The 16,599-nt window shown below is 49.4% G+C and overlaps 1 protein-coding gene and 2 long non-coding RNA genes across 3 annotated transcripts; 2 read left to right on the top strand and 1 right to left on the bottom strand.

The window, feature by feature from the left end:
- Positions 1-450: 450 nt before the first annotated feature.
- On the top strand, positions 451-1,147 carry LOC123652177. The gene is made up of 2 exons (XR_006741334.1): positions 451-504; positions 870-1,147. It is a non-coding gene; the product is annotated as an uncharacterized LOC123652177 (long non-coding RNA).
- Positions 1,148-1,788: 641 nt separating this feature from the next.
- LOC123652167 (PGC-1 and ERR-induced regulator in muscle protein 1-like) lies at positions 1,789-2,812 on the bottom strand (the record flags this gene model as incomplete). The annotated part of the gene is given in 2 exon segments (XM_045580289.1): positions 1,789-2,123; positions 2,125-2,812. Coding segments are annotated over 2 exon segments (1,023 nt in total), but the record flags the coding sequence as incomplete, so codon positions are not given.
- Positions 2,813-6,313: 3,501 nt separating this feature from the next.
- LOC123652116 lies at positions 6,314-12,236 on the top strand. The gene is made up of 3 exons (XR_006741220.1): positions 6,314-6,447; positions 11,846-11,918; positions 12,008-12,236. It is a non-coding gene; the product is annotated as an uncharacterized LOC123652116 (long non-coding RNA).
- Positions 12,237-16,599: the final 4,363 nt, after the last annotated feature.

Here is a 16,599-nt window from a genome sequence, read left to right as displayed (position 1 = left end):
GCTCAGGACCCACTCATTCCATGAGCTGTAGAACAAATGAGCTAAACAATTGAAAGGAAAACAATGACATGTGCCTTACAGAGTTACTGTGTGGATATCCTGCTGGTGAAAAGGCCTCAGTAATTGATAAAGTCCTAAAAATAATTAAGAATTGAAATGTGAAATAGGAAAAGAATACTGGGGTGTGAGTATAATAGTCAAATGCATTCCTGCCTTTTAGCCATCTTCCAAGGCCAAAGTGTGTGGTCTCACTCTCCATTGTTTGGTAATACTGTCCCTCTTTGAGAAGATTCTGAGAAGCTAGAGGACGACTATGCATATCATTCCTTAACTTCTGATTTGTAAATAGAGCTGTCTAACCCTCTCGTTGTCTTTTACATGGAAAACAGGCTCTCACTTTCTCCATCTGTTTCCTACTTTAGCTTTATTGTGGGGCTTTGTTCAGATAATATATGGGAGTATCTTAGCAACTATGGCCTGCATAAAGTCAGCATTTAATACAAAGTAGTTATGGTTTTGGCCATTCTTCCTCGATTTATCAAAAATCCCTCAAAACATTTAATGCTGAGAATGGCAGAAACCAGCCTAGGGTCCTTCATTGATTATTCCTCTCTCTTTCTCATAGACTCAGTTGGGGGAAAGTTACACAATAGAAAAGCATGCTTTTGCTGTAGGCCAGACCTAATTTCTTTTGGCAGCCATTGATTCAATGACTTCCTTCCCCCTATTCTGGAAAGAAACATAGATTACAGTACAGATTGATATCTACTTCTTCACCATTTTGCTCTGTAATAAAAAATTTCTTTCTCTTTAATTCAACCCAGGAAGTGCTTAATGAGTTCTGTGTTCTCTCTCATCTGCTTGTTTAGTGCTGAGTGAATGCTTCCTGACCTGGGCTCCAGGATCTTCATTCCATGGTTCCTGTGTCAGCCCGTGACAAGGTCTGCGACCTGATCTCCATCACTATCACCTAAGAAGGAATTATCTCTGAATCTAATGGATTTTCTCTAATTGTCTTGACAGACTCATCACTTCCACAAGAATCAATGGTTTTCTCTAAATTCCCCACTCTGTTGGCCATACCCAGAGTTCTATCATGAATAAGACCCTCCTATACCTGATCAATAAATGATTTCTCTTGCAGTCATGTGATTGTCTTTGTTTGTGAGGAAGACATGGGACTGATGGCAAGGGAATAAGGGGACTTCATGCCCTGAACCCCATAGTGGTCCTCTAGCTTCTCAGAATCTTCCTGAATTTCATGGTTCTTCCTCCCCAGCAGTCAGTCTCTGTCCCTGTGCTTTGCTCAACCACTTTATATATATATATTTTTTTTTTATTTATTTTTTTGACAGAGAGAAACATTGATCAGCTGCCTCCTACACACCCCATACTGGGGAAGTAGCCTCAACCAAGATAAATTGAACCAGGGACCTTTCAGTCCTCAGGCCTATGCTCAATCCCCTGAGCCAAATCCATCAGAGCCTTTTGCGCAAGCGCGTGCGTGCACACAACAACAACAACAACAACAACACACACACACACACACACACACACACACGTATGTTTCTTTAACCGGGTTTTATTTTTCATATAAAACAGGAAAATATAGGACGGGGAAAAGGCCCCATCAATGGCAGTCACAGGAACTGAGCCCGCAGGAGAAATGCTCTCCTCTGCAGCTCTCCCTGCAGGCTGTCTGCAGGGGAAACCCTGTTCTGGGCACCCTGAGCTGGGTGCAGGGAGTGTGATGGGAAAGGACGGTGGCAGGGCTGGCGGGGCGGGCCTCTAAGGCTGAGGGGCGCGGGGAGGGCAGGGCGGCGGGGCGGGGAGCCCAGGCTGAGCGGCCAGCAGCGAGTCCAGCGCGGTGAGCGCCCAGTGCAGGTTGGCCCCCGTGTGCGCCAGCTGCCAGCTGAGCCAGGCGCGATGCCCGGCCTCGGGCTCTCGGGCCTCTGGCTGCGGGCCACTGGAGGGCACTGGCAGGAAAGCGCCCCCCGGAGCCCGCAGCTCGTCCAGGACTACCTGCAGCCCCCCCACTTGGGTGCCTAGTCTGGGCACCAGTTCATCCAGAGGCGCGCAGGCTCTTGCAGAGGGGCTGCGGCTGCGGTGAAGGCCGTGGCGGCTGCGGCTGTGGCTGTGGCGGCTGTGGCTGTGGCTCCGAGGGCTGCGGTGAAGGCAGTGGCTGCGGCGTTTGGGGGAGGCGGGCCTGCCCTCTAGGTCTTCCTGGCAGCATTTCTGACCTTTGGTCCTTGCTGGGCTTCTGGGCCGGGTCCTCCTGCCATTGAGCTGCGGGGGACGGTGGGCCCAGTCTGCGTGGGAAACAGCACAGAAGGGGCCCAGTGTGAGCGGCCTGGCCCAAGTCCCCAGGCCCCTTCCCACCCCCCACCCCCACTCCCCTCTCAGCCCCACTGCTGGCCCCTTCCAGGGGCCGCTGGGAACCGCTGCCAAGTCCTGGGCCTCCGCCTCTCAGCCCTTGGGGGCCTTGGGAACCTCTCACCGAGTCAGGGTCTGTCCCTCCCTCCCCCAGGGCCCACACCCCCACCTCTGGGGAGGCACAGCCCAGACACCTACTTCCTCTGTCCAGATGTCCTGCTCTGGTGGAGGCAGGCTTGTCCTTCCTCCTCCCTGGGGTGGGGGATGGCCGTCCCCTCACCTTTTCTTCTGGGTGTCTGTTTTCTGTGTGGCGACTGCTTAGGGGGCCATCAGGGCTTCCCCACCCACGGGGCCTGGGGCTCCGGGGACCCGGGCTCTGCCTGGTGGTGGCTGTGGGGGGAGAGGAGGGGAGTGAACTCTCTCTGGAAGTCTGGCATAGAGTGGGGTGGACCCAGATTCATAAAAGCCCCCTACCTCTGCTCCTGGAAACCCGCCCTCAGCCCCAGAGCCCTCAGATGGCAGAGCCCATAGCCTGAAGAAAGCCAGCCTTCACCTTGGCTTTTTCCTCACTTTTTTTTTTTTTTTTTTAATGAAAGTGAGCTTGCTGCTTGGCCCAGCCTGAGAGAGAAGAGAGAGAGAGAGAGAGAGAGAGAGAGAGAGAGAGAGAGAGAGAGAGAGAGAGAGAGAGAGAGAGAGAGAGAGAGAGAGAGAGAAAGAAGGAAGAAGAAGAAGAAGAAGAAGAAGAAGAAGAAGAAGAAGAAGAAGAGGATGAGGAGGAGGAGAGGATGAGGAGAGGGAGTGAGGAGGAGAAGGAGGGGGAGGAGGAGGAAAGAGAAGGAGAAGATAAGGAGGAGGAGGAGGAGGAGGAAGAGGAAGAGAGGAGGAGAAGGAGGAGAGGGGAAGGAGGAGGAGTGAGGAGAATAGGGAGAGGAGGAGGAGGAGGAGGCAGAGGAGTGAGGAGGAGAAGGAGAGTAAGGAGGAGAAGGAGGAGGAGGAGGAGGAGGAGGAAGAGGAGGAGGAGGAGGAGGAGAAGGAAGAGGAAGAGGAGGAGGAGGAGGAGGAAGAAGAAGTAGTAGTAGCAGTTAGATGCCTACCTCGTTTGCTGTGGGAGCCTTTTCCCATCCCTGTGACCTGCATCAGCCTCTCAGAACGATGCCAATTGTCTCCTTTTTCTCCAAGGGACTGGCTTTCCTTGGAAGAAATGCTCTCAGACTCCCTGGAAGAGGCACCTGAATGCTCCTGGCCAGGCCTCCTTCTCCTCACCCCTTCCATGGTCTCGGCAAGGCGCCCGAACACCTCAGCAGCTGGAGATGCAATGAGCAGGTGGCAGCGCGCTGCCTTTCTTATAGGATTCCCAGAGTGCCTTGCGGGTGGGGGCGCTGGCGGAGAACCACACCCAGGAAGTGGAAGTAGCTTGATGGGATTAGGCACCTATTGAGTTCTCAGGCCTTTTCTGGACCCTGCAACTTTTTAGCTGCTAACTTCAGAGCCTTCCCTCTGCCTGGCAGCGCGCAGAGACCATGAGCTCTGTGTGTGTTGATCTCAGAGAAACTGCCACCTCTGTGCTTTGTCTCTAGACGCTCCCCGCCTCCCCACTCGTGTCAACAGCTCTGCGTGTTTCCTCACTATCAGCTTGGTACACTGTGTATGCCCAGGGGCATCAAAACGTTGGGTGTAAAAGTCCAGAAAATTCTCCCTAGCCAGTTTGGCTCAGTGCCTAGAGCATCAGCCTGCAGACTAAAGGATCCCAAGTCCAAGTTGGGTCAAGAGCACACGCCTAGGTGTGTCCTTGATCCCCAGGAGGGGTGTGCAAGAGGCAGTGAATCAATACAGTTCTCTCTTCGTTGATGTTTCTACCTCTCTCTCCCTCTCCCTTCCTCTCTAAAATCAATCAAAATACGTTTTTAAAAAAAAATCAAAAGACTAGAAAACTCCAGCATGTTGAGTATGCATTGTGTGTGGCCACTGAGTTCTGCCCTCATGGCGGGAAAGCCCCTCAGAGTCTATGGAATGAGAGAGTGCGGTTAGGCTCCCAACTAATATCTGTGACACAGGCAGCAGCACACATCCAGCCCAAGGCCACAAAGGGGACGTGTTGTCCCTGAAATCTGAAATCCATTCAGTCAACATTGGCAAAATCAAAACTTGGTTATAGAAAAGTCAGGAGGTACCTGAGCAATTGCCAAGATATTTTCCTAGTGTGGTGAAAATTTGAAATACTAAAGAAATATATTGTGGTAGCTGCAGAAGCTAATAAATCAAAAGTGTGATCTTAATTTCAACCCTTAATGTTGAAATCCCCTCAAGTAGTTAAGTTTGCTCATTTGGTGAAGGCCTGTAGGTTTAGGTTTGAGTCTGCTAGAGCTGCCACATGGCAGAGCCACAGCTGATATCACAGGCAACAGACCTTAGTTTTCTCAGAGCTCTAGACCAGCCACAAAATGTTTGTGGTTAAGCCTGGTTTCTTTTGCAGCTTCTCCTTGCTTATAGATGAGCAACTTCCCCCTGTGTCTTTCCATGGTCTTCTGTCCTTTTCTGTGGGTTGTCCCAATTTCCTCTTTTTATAAGCTCCTTGATTATTTTGGATTAGGTACCACCCTAATCTCTTTTTAACTTAAGACCTTTTTAAAGTTCCTGCCTCCAAATGCACCCAATTTCGATGTAGCAGGGGTGAGGGCAGGAAAGTGGGGATGTTGCAGTGGACACAATTCATCCCATAACAGTTTGGAAGCATTCACCTTGAAGAAACCTAATCTCAAGTAACTCCCCCCCCCCAAAAAAAAAAAAAAATAGTGTTCTTTGCTGTGCAGGCCAACACAGGAACAGCCTGGCCAGTGTTGCTTACTAATTGAGCCTCGATCTATGAACCAGGAGGTCACCCTTCCATTCTCCTCAGGTTTGGGAACTGATCCCTAACAGTGGGTGTGCAGGAGGCAGCCAGTCAATAATTCTCTCTCATCATTGATGTTTCTCTCTCTCTCTCTTTCCCTCTCCCTTCCTCTCTGAAATCAATGAAAATCTGTTTTTAAAAATACCTTTTTACTTTTCAGTTTATTTTTTTTAAGTTGTTCTCTTGTTCTCCTGTTTCCTTGTGCATTGAGTATGGTTAATACTCCAATTTTCAACTCGATCCTTATGGTACAAAGAGGCAAACAGGATGGCTGTGAATATGAGCTAACTAGAGCACTTTCTGAGCTCATGGGTCTATGGTTGTTTGAAGCAGGTCCCAGGTGTACTTGTGTCTCTAATTGAGGACAGCGGTGCTGTAGATGGGATAAGTGGATGGGTCCCCTCTGAAACAGGGTGGGTGTGCAGAAGGTGAGTATCCAAATGCCACAGACCCCAGAGCTAATGGAAGAACTTGGCTCCAGCTACAAGGGGAATGGAGATCCTGGCAGGGCAGCTGCCCCACCTAGTCCCTGCCACCAGGTCCTGGCACCTTGTACACACATGCACGCACGCGCGCGCGCACACACACACACACACACACACACACACACTCACATACACACTCACACATACACATACACACACACATTCACACACAAACAGATTCACACACACACAGATTCCCACACATACACACACACAAACATATTCTCTCTCACACACACACACAAACACTCTCACACAGAAACACATAAGTCTCTCACGCACAAAGACACACACGCATACACACACACACAAACACACACATACTCACACATACACACATATACACACACAGTCTCTCACGCGCGCGCGCACACACACACACCCACCACAGGAGTGATGGAGCCTTGAGAATTTCTGTGATCCGCGAGAGGACCGCGTGGGACCGCGAGGGGACGCGCAGTGACCGCTAAACTGTAGGCACAGAGCTCCGTTCGCTGCCACCACGAGCCAGCAGAGGGCGCCCGACTCGCGCCAGCGCTAACTGGGGCCCCAGTGGGTGCGGGGAAACGCCCGCATCCTGGGCCAGGATTTGTGCCGCCGCCGCTTCCAGAGTGAGAAGCAGAGCCCGGTTTGAGGCTGCCCATCGTGCCCGCCTAGGAACGGCCCAGGCTTCTCGACCCCCTGGTGGCTGAGGAAACGGTAAGTAGAAAGCTGCCTTTCTGGGCCCGGACTGCGCAGCCAGCTTAGGTGTCCCTGCTCTGCGTGCAGAGAGTGGTTTCAAACACGTTTCCAGCCGCGGGAGCCAGGATCCCCACGGAGAAGGGGCACCGTGTAGGGCTGTTTCAGGGAATGTGCGCGGTGAACGGGGAGCATCTGCCTGGCAGTGAGCGTGCTCACACTGAGGGGACTTGGCCAAAGGATGCGCATGCCCTTCGAAGGAGATCTCGCTGGGCAAGTTGGAGCAGCAGAATAAATCATGACGGTAACAGATTGAAACACATGAAATGAAATAGCAATTGATTAGTCCACGTTGACCTAGCTACCTATGTAAACGGGTAAAATAAGAAAAGGTTTCACTTTCTAATGAATGTGGAAGCAAGGCTTCATCCATAGTTTTATTCTTGACTTTCTAATAGCACATTTTAGTGAGACTTATTTTTACAATTTATCAGGGCGATGGGAGGCTCAAAACCATCACCTTTTGTACTAATTTTTTATGTTTTCTCCCTGTTTCTGGGGAGAAATACCGACAAATAAAAAGAAAGGGGAAAGCATAAGTATTGGGACCTTCCGATTGAATGTTTTAGAGACTCAGTCTGTACCTGGATAAAACTTGTGACATAATTGCTTTTTAGGTGGGGATAATGGACTTTGCAACCTGTGACCACCTGCCACCATTGTTCCTTATCACTAGCATTTTTTAAATATATTTTATTGATTTTTTACAGAGAGGAAGGGAGAGAGATAGAGAGCTAGAAACGTCGATGAGAAACATCGACCAGCTGCCTCTTGCACACCCCCTACTGGGGATGTGCCCGCAACCAACATACATGCCCCTGACCGGAATCGAACCCGGGACCTTTCAGTCCACAGACGGACGCTCTACCACTGAGCCAAACCGGTTTCGGCATCACTAGCATTTTTAGATCAATATCACCTTTTTCCAAATTATAATAATTTCATAAGCGAGATCAGATCCAAATGTTGTTTTGTTTCAGTAATGTCAATAAAACATTCTTCAATCATTTCACCCATCATTTTATTACAAACATGCCTAAAAATCTAACTCATGAGTCCATCTGTCATACAATCAAAAAGTAAAGGAAGTACTCTGCTTCTTAACTCACATTAGTATTCATTTTGGATTTTATTACATGAATAAGCCTCCGATCCCTTTGCCTCATTTACTACGTGATCAGCTCTATAGTTTTATAGTATCTTATATGTGTGTACAACAGATTTCCAAAACATTCCAGCATTGAGGTCAAAATTTTCTTGTGATTTTTTTTTTTTTTTACAAATTCAAATTTGACTTTTATCAGATAGCACAATAAAATGAACACAACTATATCCTTAATAGTCAGAGATTAAAGTTTATCCTTAATTGGTACATTTCCTTTATTCCATTACAGTGAGGTTGAACAAAATAGTCTTTAAACTTGAATCTTCCCCAGTTTAAGCCACTACTACTTAAGTAAATGTGACACGTTTCTTTTCATTTATAGGGTGGTTTTCCCCAGGTCTTTACAGGTGTTCACTACATAGGAGTAGTTAATAAGGTGACCAGACGTCCCGCTTTTGGTCAAAAGCGGGACCTCTGGTCACCTTAGAGTAGTAGGGAAGCTGTTTTGGTGCCTACAATTCTGTGGGATGTCTGGTAGTCTTTTTCTTTTCTTTTCTTTTTTCCCCCCTACTTTCAATGGATTGTCTTCTTCTGAAACTGCTTTAAAAACACTGTGACCTGGCGAGCCCATGGGTGTTGAGAGCTTCTCTGACTACCCTCCTCTGAGCCACTTTGCTGTTCCTGACATGAGATGGACAGTTGCTGTGAGTGTGATCAAAGCAGGGGGCAAGAAGGCAGCTGGGGCTGGCCAAAGTCACCAAGTCTGCCCAGAAAGCTCAGAAGGCTAAATGACTGTTATTCCCAGCACCTGCCACTCCAGTCTTAGTGGTGGAGGAACGGTCTCAGAGCTGTTTGTCTCAGTTGGCCATTTAAATTTAATAGTAAAAGTCTGGTTAGTGATTACAATGCATCGTAAAACCTTCAGAAGGAAAGGAGCATGTTTTGTGGGCCATTTGGTTCTTGTGTGTGTGTGTGTGTGTGTGTGTGGCAGTTTTTAAGTTATTGGTTTTTAAAATCAGTACTTTTTAATGGAAACCACATGATCAAAAAATTTGTCACAGAATTTTGAGACCCATTAAAAATTTTATTTAAAATAAATAAAGAAAAACACCGTGGCCTTACTAGTATGCACCAAAAACACTTTCAGAAACAGGCATGCTTCTAATACAGAAACAAAATATGGTTTATGATCTCTTTTAAAGAACATGAAATGAATCACATTTGCCAAGGTTTCAGTTGAAGTTATGTGTTCAGAGTATTCAAACACCTGGATAATTATGAACTTAGTTTTCTATACCGGGCCCTGAAATGAGGGAGAATTGACCATTTCCTGCAGCATTGCTTAGCCTTCTATTCTACACTCACTAGTCCTTTTTTTTTTTTTTTTTTTTTTTTTTTTTTTTTAACAACCTCTAAAGTAAGGTCACTAGGAGGTGAACTTTGGAAAAAAATATCCTTTAGTGTTGATTAGCTTATTTAGGATTTGTATGAATACGCTGTAAGAAAATCTCTTGCTTTAGAACAATATATTTCCTTTGTTCACTCTGAAAGTCTAGCCACCAAATTTAGAACTAAAGAGAATGAACAAACCACATCTGGGGCTAATCTGTTCATATTTGTTTCTTGATTTAAAAAAGCACAATTGGGACAAATTATGTGAATATCTGCATACACATCAATTTTTCTGCACCAATAATTTTGCTTTAAACCATTCTTCAAATATGTTATTCTAATAAATGTGACAAAACCAACATGGAAATCCCAGGTGTTCAGACTGATTGTCAGCCTGTTTCTCTGATCAAAAGGCTACAGTTCTCCCTGGCTGCTTTGCTCAGTGGTTAGAGCATTGGTCTGCAGACTAGAGCAGCGTTTTTCAACCGCTGTTTCGCGGCACACTAGTGTGCCGCGAGATGTTGCCTGGTGTGCCGTAGGTGCAGACAAGACAAGAATTTTATAATTTTTCACTATTTTGTTTACTTAATATTTCATAATAAAGTAATTATAAAATACTTTCTTTGTGTTTATTTGATTCCTATTCAAGAGAATTACTTTATATATAGTCAATATAGGCACAGAGTTAAATTTTTTAACATTTTCTAATGGTGGTGTGCCTCGTGATTTTTTTCATGAAACAAGTGTGCCTTTGCCCAAAAAAGGTTGAAAAACACTGGACTAGAGGAGCCCAGGTTAGATTTCTGGTTCAGGGCAGGTACATCAGTTGCAGGTTCAATCCCCACCCACTTCAGGGCTTGTGCAGAAGGCAACCAGTCGATGTGTCTCTCTCCCATCAATGTCTCTCTCTCCCCCTCTTCCCTCCCTCCCACACTCTCTCTCTAAAGATCAATGGATTAAAAAAAAAAAAAAGCGAAGGCAAGGATTTTTTTAAAAAGAAGAAAAGGCTACATTTTCCAAATTATACATATCATAAAAATAACATTTCCTGCAAAAGTTCAATATTCTTGCCTGAGTACTGGCCATGGCAATTTGACAAAAGATCTACACTAATAAAAGAGAAACATGCAAATTAACCATCACTTTGCTATGCCTACCAGCCAATCAGGAGGGAATATGCAAATTAGAAGGAGAAAGCTGGCAGCCGCCAGCTGCTCCAGGAGCCAAGTGGCTGGGCAGGGCAGGCTGCCTGCTACAAGAGGAAGGGGGAGGCATGAAGGAATCTACAGGAGCAGCACTCTGGCCACAGCGAAGACAAAGACTGCAAACTCCAGAGTCTGCAGTGAAGACGAAGGCAGCAGGTGCCAGAGGAATCTCTTCATGCAACAGGCCTCCAGTTAGATTATAAAACTAGGTGCGAAGAGCTATTTACAATGGTTCTCAATGCTATCTGGCTTTTAATCCTGTCACTGTTAATTCCATCCAGTGGTTAGCCAATGCGCCCAATATTACTTAGAACCAGGTACAACAGAGATAAAAGCTTGAAATTAAAAGACTGGAATCCAGTTCTATCATTAACATGCTCTGTAATCTTCAACAAGTTCTTAATTTCTCAGAACCTCATTAGTAAAATAAGGTTAATTATAGTTAATATTTAGGATTGTTAGAAAAATTAAAGGAAATATTATAGTTAGGGCAATGTTTGGTACCTAATAAAAATTCAGTTAATTGCTTGGCAAAGAAATTGGCTTCATTTATTTATTCAACAAACGTTCATTGCGGTTCTACTTGGGCCAGGATTATATCTAATTACTTGAGATAAGTTGGTAAATAAAATAACTGCTCTGTTGGGAATTTCTGAATTTCATCCAGAAATTCTACTACTAGTTACTTACTTACCAAAGAAATGAACATATACATGTAAGAAATCTACTTACATGTATATGAATATTCAAAGATTTATTCATAATATCTCCAAAGAGTTTATAACTCAGGTGTGTGTGCGTGTGTGTGTGTGTGTGTGTGTGTGTGTGTGTATATATATATATATATATATATATATATATATATATATATATATAGAATGAATTGTATATTCATTCAATAGAAAATTCGTTAGGAATACAGTGGTGCCTCGCATAAAGAACGCCTCGCACAGCGAACGCTGCACACAACGAACTTCATTTCATGATTCATACAACGAAGTCGCCCGAGCTTCCACGACTGCTTCGCCCGAGCTTCCACGATCGCTGCCGATGTATTGCATCCTTCCGCGCAGGCACTGCAGGCAGTCGTTAGTCACTGCGCTTAACTTAAGCACGTATCGCGGCAATCGTTCTTCATTACGAATTAAATCACGCACGTATCACGGCAGTCGTCCTTTTAAGTTAAACTCAATATTTTTTTTATATCATGATGTATCTAAATAAAAATAATAACAAAAAATTTATCTTTTTTTATGTCTTCTTAGCATATTTTATGCTACAGAACGAATTATTTTTTTTAACATGTATTGTTATGGGAAAACGCGTTTCACATAACAAACTTTTCGCATAACAAACTTGCTCCTGGAACGAATTAAGTTCGTTGTGTGAGGCACCACTGTATAAAGGAACAAATTATTGGCACATGCCATAGCAAGATGGATTTCCAAATGTCATACCAAATGGAAGAACTAGATTCAAAAAGTATATTTCGTGTGGCTTCATTTTCATGATCTTGTGATCTTCTAAGAAGTAAAACATGACATTGAAAATTTCTCCCACGTTATCTGCTGGTTTTGTTTCTCTGGTTTTATCAATGTCTGCAAAGCATCGTTTATTAAAATGCCAGGTGGGACACTTAAAAACTCTTCTGTTTTAGAAAATCGTGGTGAGACATGGACCAGTAATGTCTGGCGGCCCTTTGACATGTGAGAGTCTCCATCTTTCTCAAGGTATGCACTTACCGGGAGACCTCATTGTCAAGTTCAAAGTTACACTGGAGACCTAACAGGTAAATGTTCCTGTCCTGTCCTGTTTCTAGGCCCTGCACAGATCAGTACAGGAAGATCACAGCACTGCACTCCTCACCCTGGAGGCCAACTGTATGCCCAAAGGACACGATTCTGCACCGTGCCAAAGGAACAGCGTGAGGAGGGCACAAAACGTTTACCAGAGAGGGGTACTCCATCGGGAAATTTCCCTGCAGGCACTGTCTTTATGCCCAAAGAGAGGATCCACACAGGTTCGCCAGGATGCAAACCTGCACTCCAGTGTCCCTGCCCCTCATCAGGTACCTTGGCCACCCAGAACCTTCCTCACTCTCTGCCTCATTTCCCCATGCGTGGCCCCAAGGGGAACACTAGATGGATGGCTGACACTTTGACCTGCAGTAACGCCATGGAGCCAGCCAGTGGGACGTGTCTGCATGTACCTTCCTTAAGGTACCTACTCAGTGGGGAGACCTCACTGTCAAGTTCAGTGTTAAGCCACAAAACATGGCAGATTCGTGCAACGCACTTGACCTGATTCTAGGACCTGTGCCGGTCAGCCCAGGACCCACCGCGGCAAGACCCACATCCCACTCAGTGCTCACCCAGCACTGTGTCCACGTGGCAATGGACATTATTCACGTTCCCCAACCCATTCTGGGGGTGACGGTGGTGGGAGATGTGCCCCGGGCAGAGGTCTAATGTTGCGTCCCTCACTTTGAACTAAGTCCCCACTGTGGGGGCTGGAAAGCACCCTGGATTTCTTGTGGTTACGCTGAGATTCCTTGTTTAAAGCTGAAATGCCAGGTGCCCCTCCCTGTAGTTTTGCTAACAAGACCCCATCTGCTCTCCATTGTCTTCACCCTCTGGTGGGGAGACAGGGAGGAGTAAAGGGTCCCTCCTCACCCTCCTCCAGCCCCACTCCAGAGTGGGGGTTCGCCTAGCTGCCACCGGTCACTCCACCAGAGTCACCCCGGAGCCACTCACACTGGGGGTCCGAGCCTTCCCTGGGGTTGGGTGAGGAAGACAATTTTGGAGCCTTAAACAGGCTGCCAAGTAAGAGGCACGTGTGTGTGGAACGGAGGCGGGGGGGGGGGGGGCTTGAGGAGGAACTTCACAGCCACTTCCCTGTGTCCTCCCCACCTCGACCCCCTTGAACCGAGTGGAAGAGCTGGTGTTTCCGTCCCTTCTGTGTGGAGGACGGAGGAGGAGACTTGCTGTAGATGGACTCTGCCCCCAGGAGAAGGGAGGGCCGTTGGGGGCAGCTGGCCCCTGGCCCTCACCAGCCGGTTCTGTTTCTTCTGCCCCTGAGCCTGCAGGGCCAGCGCCCGAACTCCCTCCTCCAAACCGTGTGAAATAAGAAGCTACCGGATTCTCACCCGCCCAACTGATGGGGGACGTTCAGTTGTGCCCTCCCTTGTCACCTCATTGCACACCCCCCTTCACACAGCTGTACCAAGTTCAAGGTGGCGAGGGAGCAGGACACAGTCTGGTGTATCTGTGTCTTCGGGTGGAGGTACACTTCTTGCGAAGAGAAGCTTCTGGATGTCTTACTGTATTTATTTCTTAGCGTTCTTCTGTAAACGTACTGAGGAAGTATGAACAGCTTAAGGAAGGGGACCTCTGAGCAGGTCCAACGAAAAGGCCCAGAAAGGATGGGTGGGGGGGCCCCGTCAGCCTCAGGCAGACTGAAGGGGACCCTTCCAGGCCCTGCGCCCCAAGTCCTGGGATCCCCTCAACATACACCTCCAAACTGAGCACAGGGAGTCTACCGCACGTGGCTGCTAGGAGAAACCAGTAGTGCTAGGGATCCGCACTGAGGGTGAGCAGGGATGCCCCCTGCAGGGGACTGCCAGCTTGTTCCAGGCATGCAAGCATTTGCTCCTGGAGATGCAACTACTGGGTGGGTGGGGAGGACAATTCCAGGATGGCGATGAAAAGCATCCTCCACTCCCATCAGGGGAAGCTGGGGTGCCTGGAGACCCCCTCAGTTCATCGTTCCCCCTCCCCAAGAGGCTCTGATTGCTAGGCGTCTGGGGCCCTGCTCACAGCCTGACATGGCGTGGTTTGGACTGTGACTCTTCTGTCCTTTCCTTTTCTCAGTGGATGGAGACCCTGAGACAAAGCCTCATCCCGCGTTCATGTTCCCCTTGCCCAGAACCTGTCCCCACACCTCTCTGCTGGTTCCAGGTCCGGGGCTCTGAGGCTTCTCCCAGAGGCAGGGGACCCCTGGGTGTGGGGTACGGCTGCCTGAAACACGGGTGCTGACCCTGACACCTCAGAGGTGCTGGCATTCGTGGCTCTGTCTTTGACCTTCTGGGTGCCGGTTGGGGCGGTGCCACTTCCAGCCTTCCGGTGCCCGCAGCCTGTGGAATGTGCGCCTTCCCCGTCCAGGGCAGAAGGGAGTCTGTGTCGCGGGGACTGTGTCCGTTGGGTCGCCGCCGGGGCCATGGGGACATCCTTGGGTGGACTCTTCTCACCGCATCAGCTCCACAGATCTCTCACTTTGTGTTTACGATCTGGCCCCTGACCGGCTCATCCTTCAGGCTGAATACCCTCCTCGCCCTAGAAACACCTCTGATGGCGGGTGGGCTTGGGCCGTGCACAGGGGGGGATGCGCCCTTGGTTCTGTGCTTCGCATCTTCCGGATCCTCTCCTGTTCTCCGGGGGGGGGGGGGGGGGGGGGGGGCTGGAACAGATGCCTCCTTGTATTTTTTTTTTAAATATATTTTATTGATCTTTTACAGAGAGGAAGGGAGAGGGATAGAGAGCCAGAAACATCGATGAGAGAGAATCATTGATCAGCTGCCTCTTGCACCACCCTCTACTGGGGATGTGCCCACAACCAAGGTACATGCCCTTGACCGGAATTGAACCCGGGACCCTTCAGTCTGCAGGCCGACGCTCTATCCACTGAGCCAAACTGGTCTCGGCTATGTGTTTTTTTAATCCATTTAGTCCTAATTAAAACAAAACAAATAGGGTCGAATCAACCTCTGTCCTCACCTCCTTCCTCTGTCCTATGTTATCAATACATAAGTTTATTCTCATGTTATAATAACAACAGGACAGGGTGCTGGGGCCAGGGTGGCAGGGACTGGGTGGGGCAGAACCGCGGCCCTGCTTCTCCAGGAGAGTGTCAGGTTATTAGATTCCCACGTTCAAGCCCGGGTACTCCTGGGGGCTCTGCATCTCACAGGGCAGCTGCCTGACGGAGCTCCCAGTGCCCAGGTCCATCCTGGCAGCGAGGCTCGCCTCGCAGGGATCACCAGGCTATGAGCAGCGCCAGCTGCGTAGGGGGGCTGTAGGCGGCCCCCCAGTGCTCCCCAGTAGGTTCTGGGCATCCGGCAGGATCTTGTCACACAATCCATGAGGCTCGCCTCCAGCTCAGGCGTTTCACCAGCTCCTGCAGCTGCACGAACTTCCCCTTCGTTTCCCCCTCGTCCCTCGCCAGCCGCTAATGCACTCCTCCCCCTCCAGGTGGCGCTCCTACAGCACTGCCCTCTGATGCTGGTCGCGGGCGGTCTGCGCTATGCTCCCATTGCACCTGTCTCTGCGGACAGCTGAATGATGGCGCCCCAGCTTCTTCAGCCCCACCTTCCCTTGCTTTGCCTCTGTAAGTAGGGTGGCTCTGCAGCCTGCCCGCGGCCGCCTGGACGGCCTGTCGTAGCTGTTGTGCTCTGGCTGGTAGCCGCTGTCCCACTTCCGAGGGCCCTGCTGGGGGCTCCTGGGGGGAGGGAGGAAGGACAGCAATCTGGTTCTTCCGTCCAGCTGGGCTATTGTCCAGCTCCTGCGCCCGGCGTCTGCTGTGCTCCGTGTGTGTCGTCCCTCCACTTGCACATCTGCTCTGACATTGGCTGCATCTTCTGTTGTCAGATGGCCTTCTCTCCTCTCGGGGTGCCTGCGTACTGGTCTCTCTCCACCTGCTGCTACTTCAGCAGATGCTTCAGCGGCTCCACACGTGTCTCCAGCTGAGCCTGGTTTCCCAGGGCCTCTTGCCCCTGCTCCTTGCTACCAGGGCTTCCCGATTCCTCGGCAGTTCTGCCACCCTGAGCTGCCCGGCCTCCCTGCGGGTCACCGAGCCCCGAAGCTGCCCCCGCCGCTCCCCGTTCTCCTGCTTCAGGGGCTTTTTGCGTTGGCTTGTCCTTGTGTGACCCCGGCGTTAGGGCCTCCCGCGTTTGGGTGAGACCTTGGTGGTACCGCCTGTGTCTGCCGTGTGCATTGTCCACCCAGGTCTCCGACGGGAGGCTGGGGAATGGACAGGAGGCCAGCAAGGCCCTCCTCCCCTCCGGGCTTTCTGCCTGGCCGCTGGGTGAGTCCCAGCCAGAGCTGCCCGCACGTCTGTCTCCTCAGACACCAGGATCCCGGCGGCCTGGCTGTGAGCCTGTGGCCACCGTCTCAGACACCTGGTCCCTTCGCTCGCTTCTGCCCATGTTCCCGCTGCTCCTCTTTCTTCTGGTTGGGGTTGATGGGGTTTCACAGCTGCGTGCTTTCTCCAGCGCCTCTGTGTTAGCAGAACACGCAGTCCCTCCGCCCCGACGACGGAGGCAGGCTCCCGCCCCAGACTGAGCTACAGGGAAAGCGGACACAGGCTCCGGGCAGAGGAGAAGGCGCTGTCAGACAGGACAGAAGCACCGCTGTGGGG

This window comes from Pipistrellus kuhlii, unplaced genomic scaffold, assembly GCF_014108245.1.
Source record: "Pipistrellus kuhlii isolate mPipKuh1 unplaced genomic scaffold, mPipKuh1.p scaffold_m20_p_12, whole genome shotgun sequence".
Lineage (NCBI taxonomy): Eukaryota > Metazoa > Chordata > Mammalia > Chiroptera > Vespertilionidae > Pipistrellus > Pipistrellus kuhlii.
Note: the sequence above shows the minus strand (reverse complement) of the source record. Positions and strands in the feature narration are given on the sequence as shown.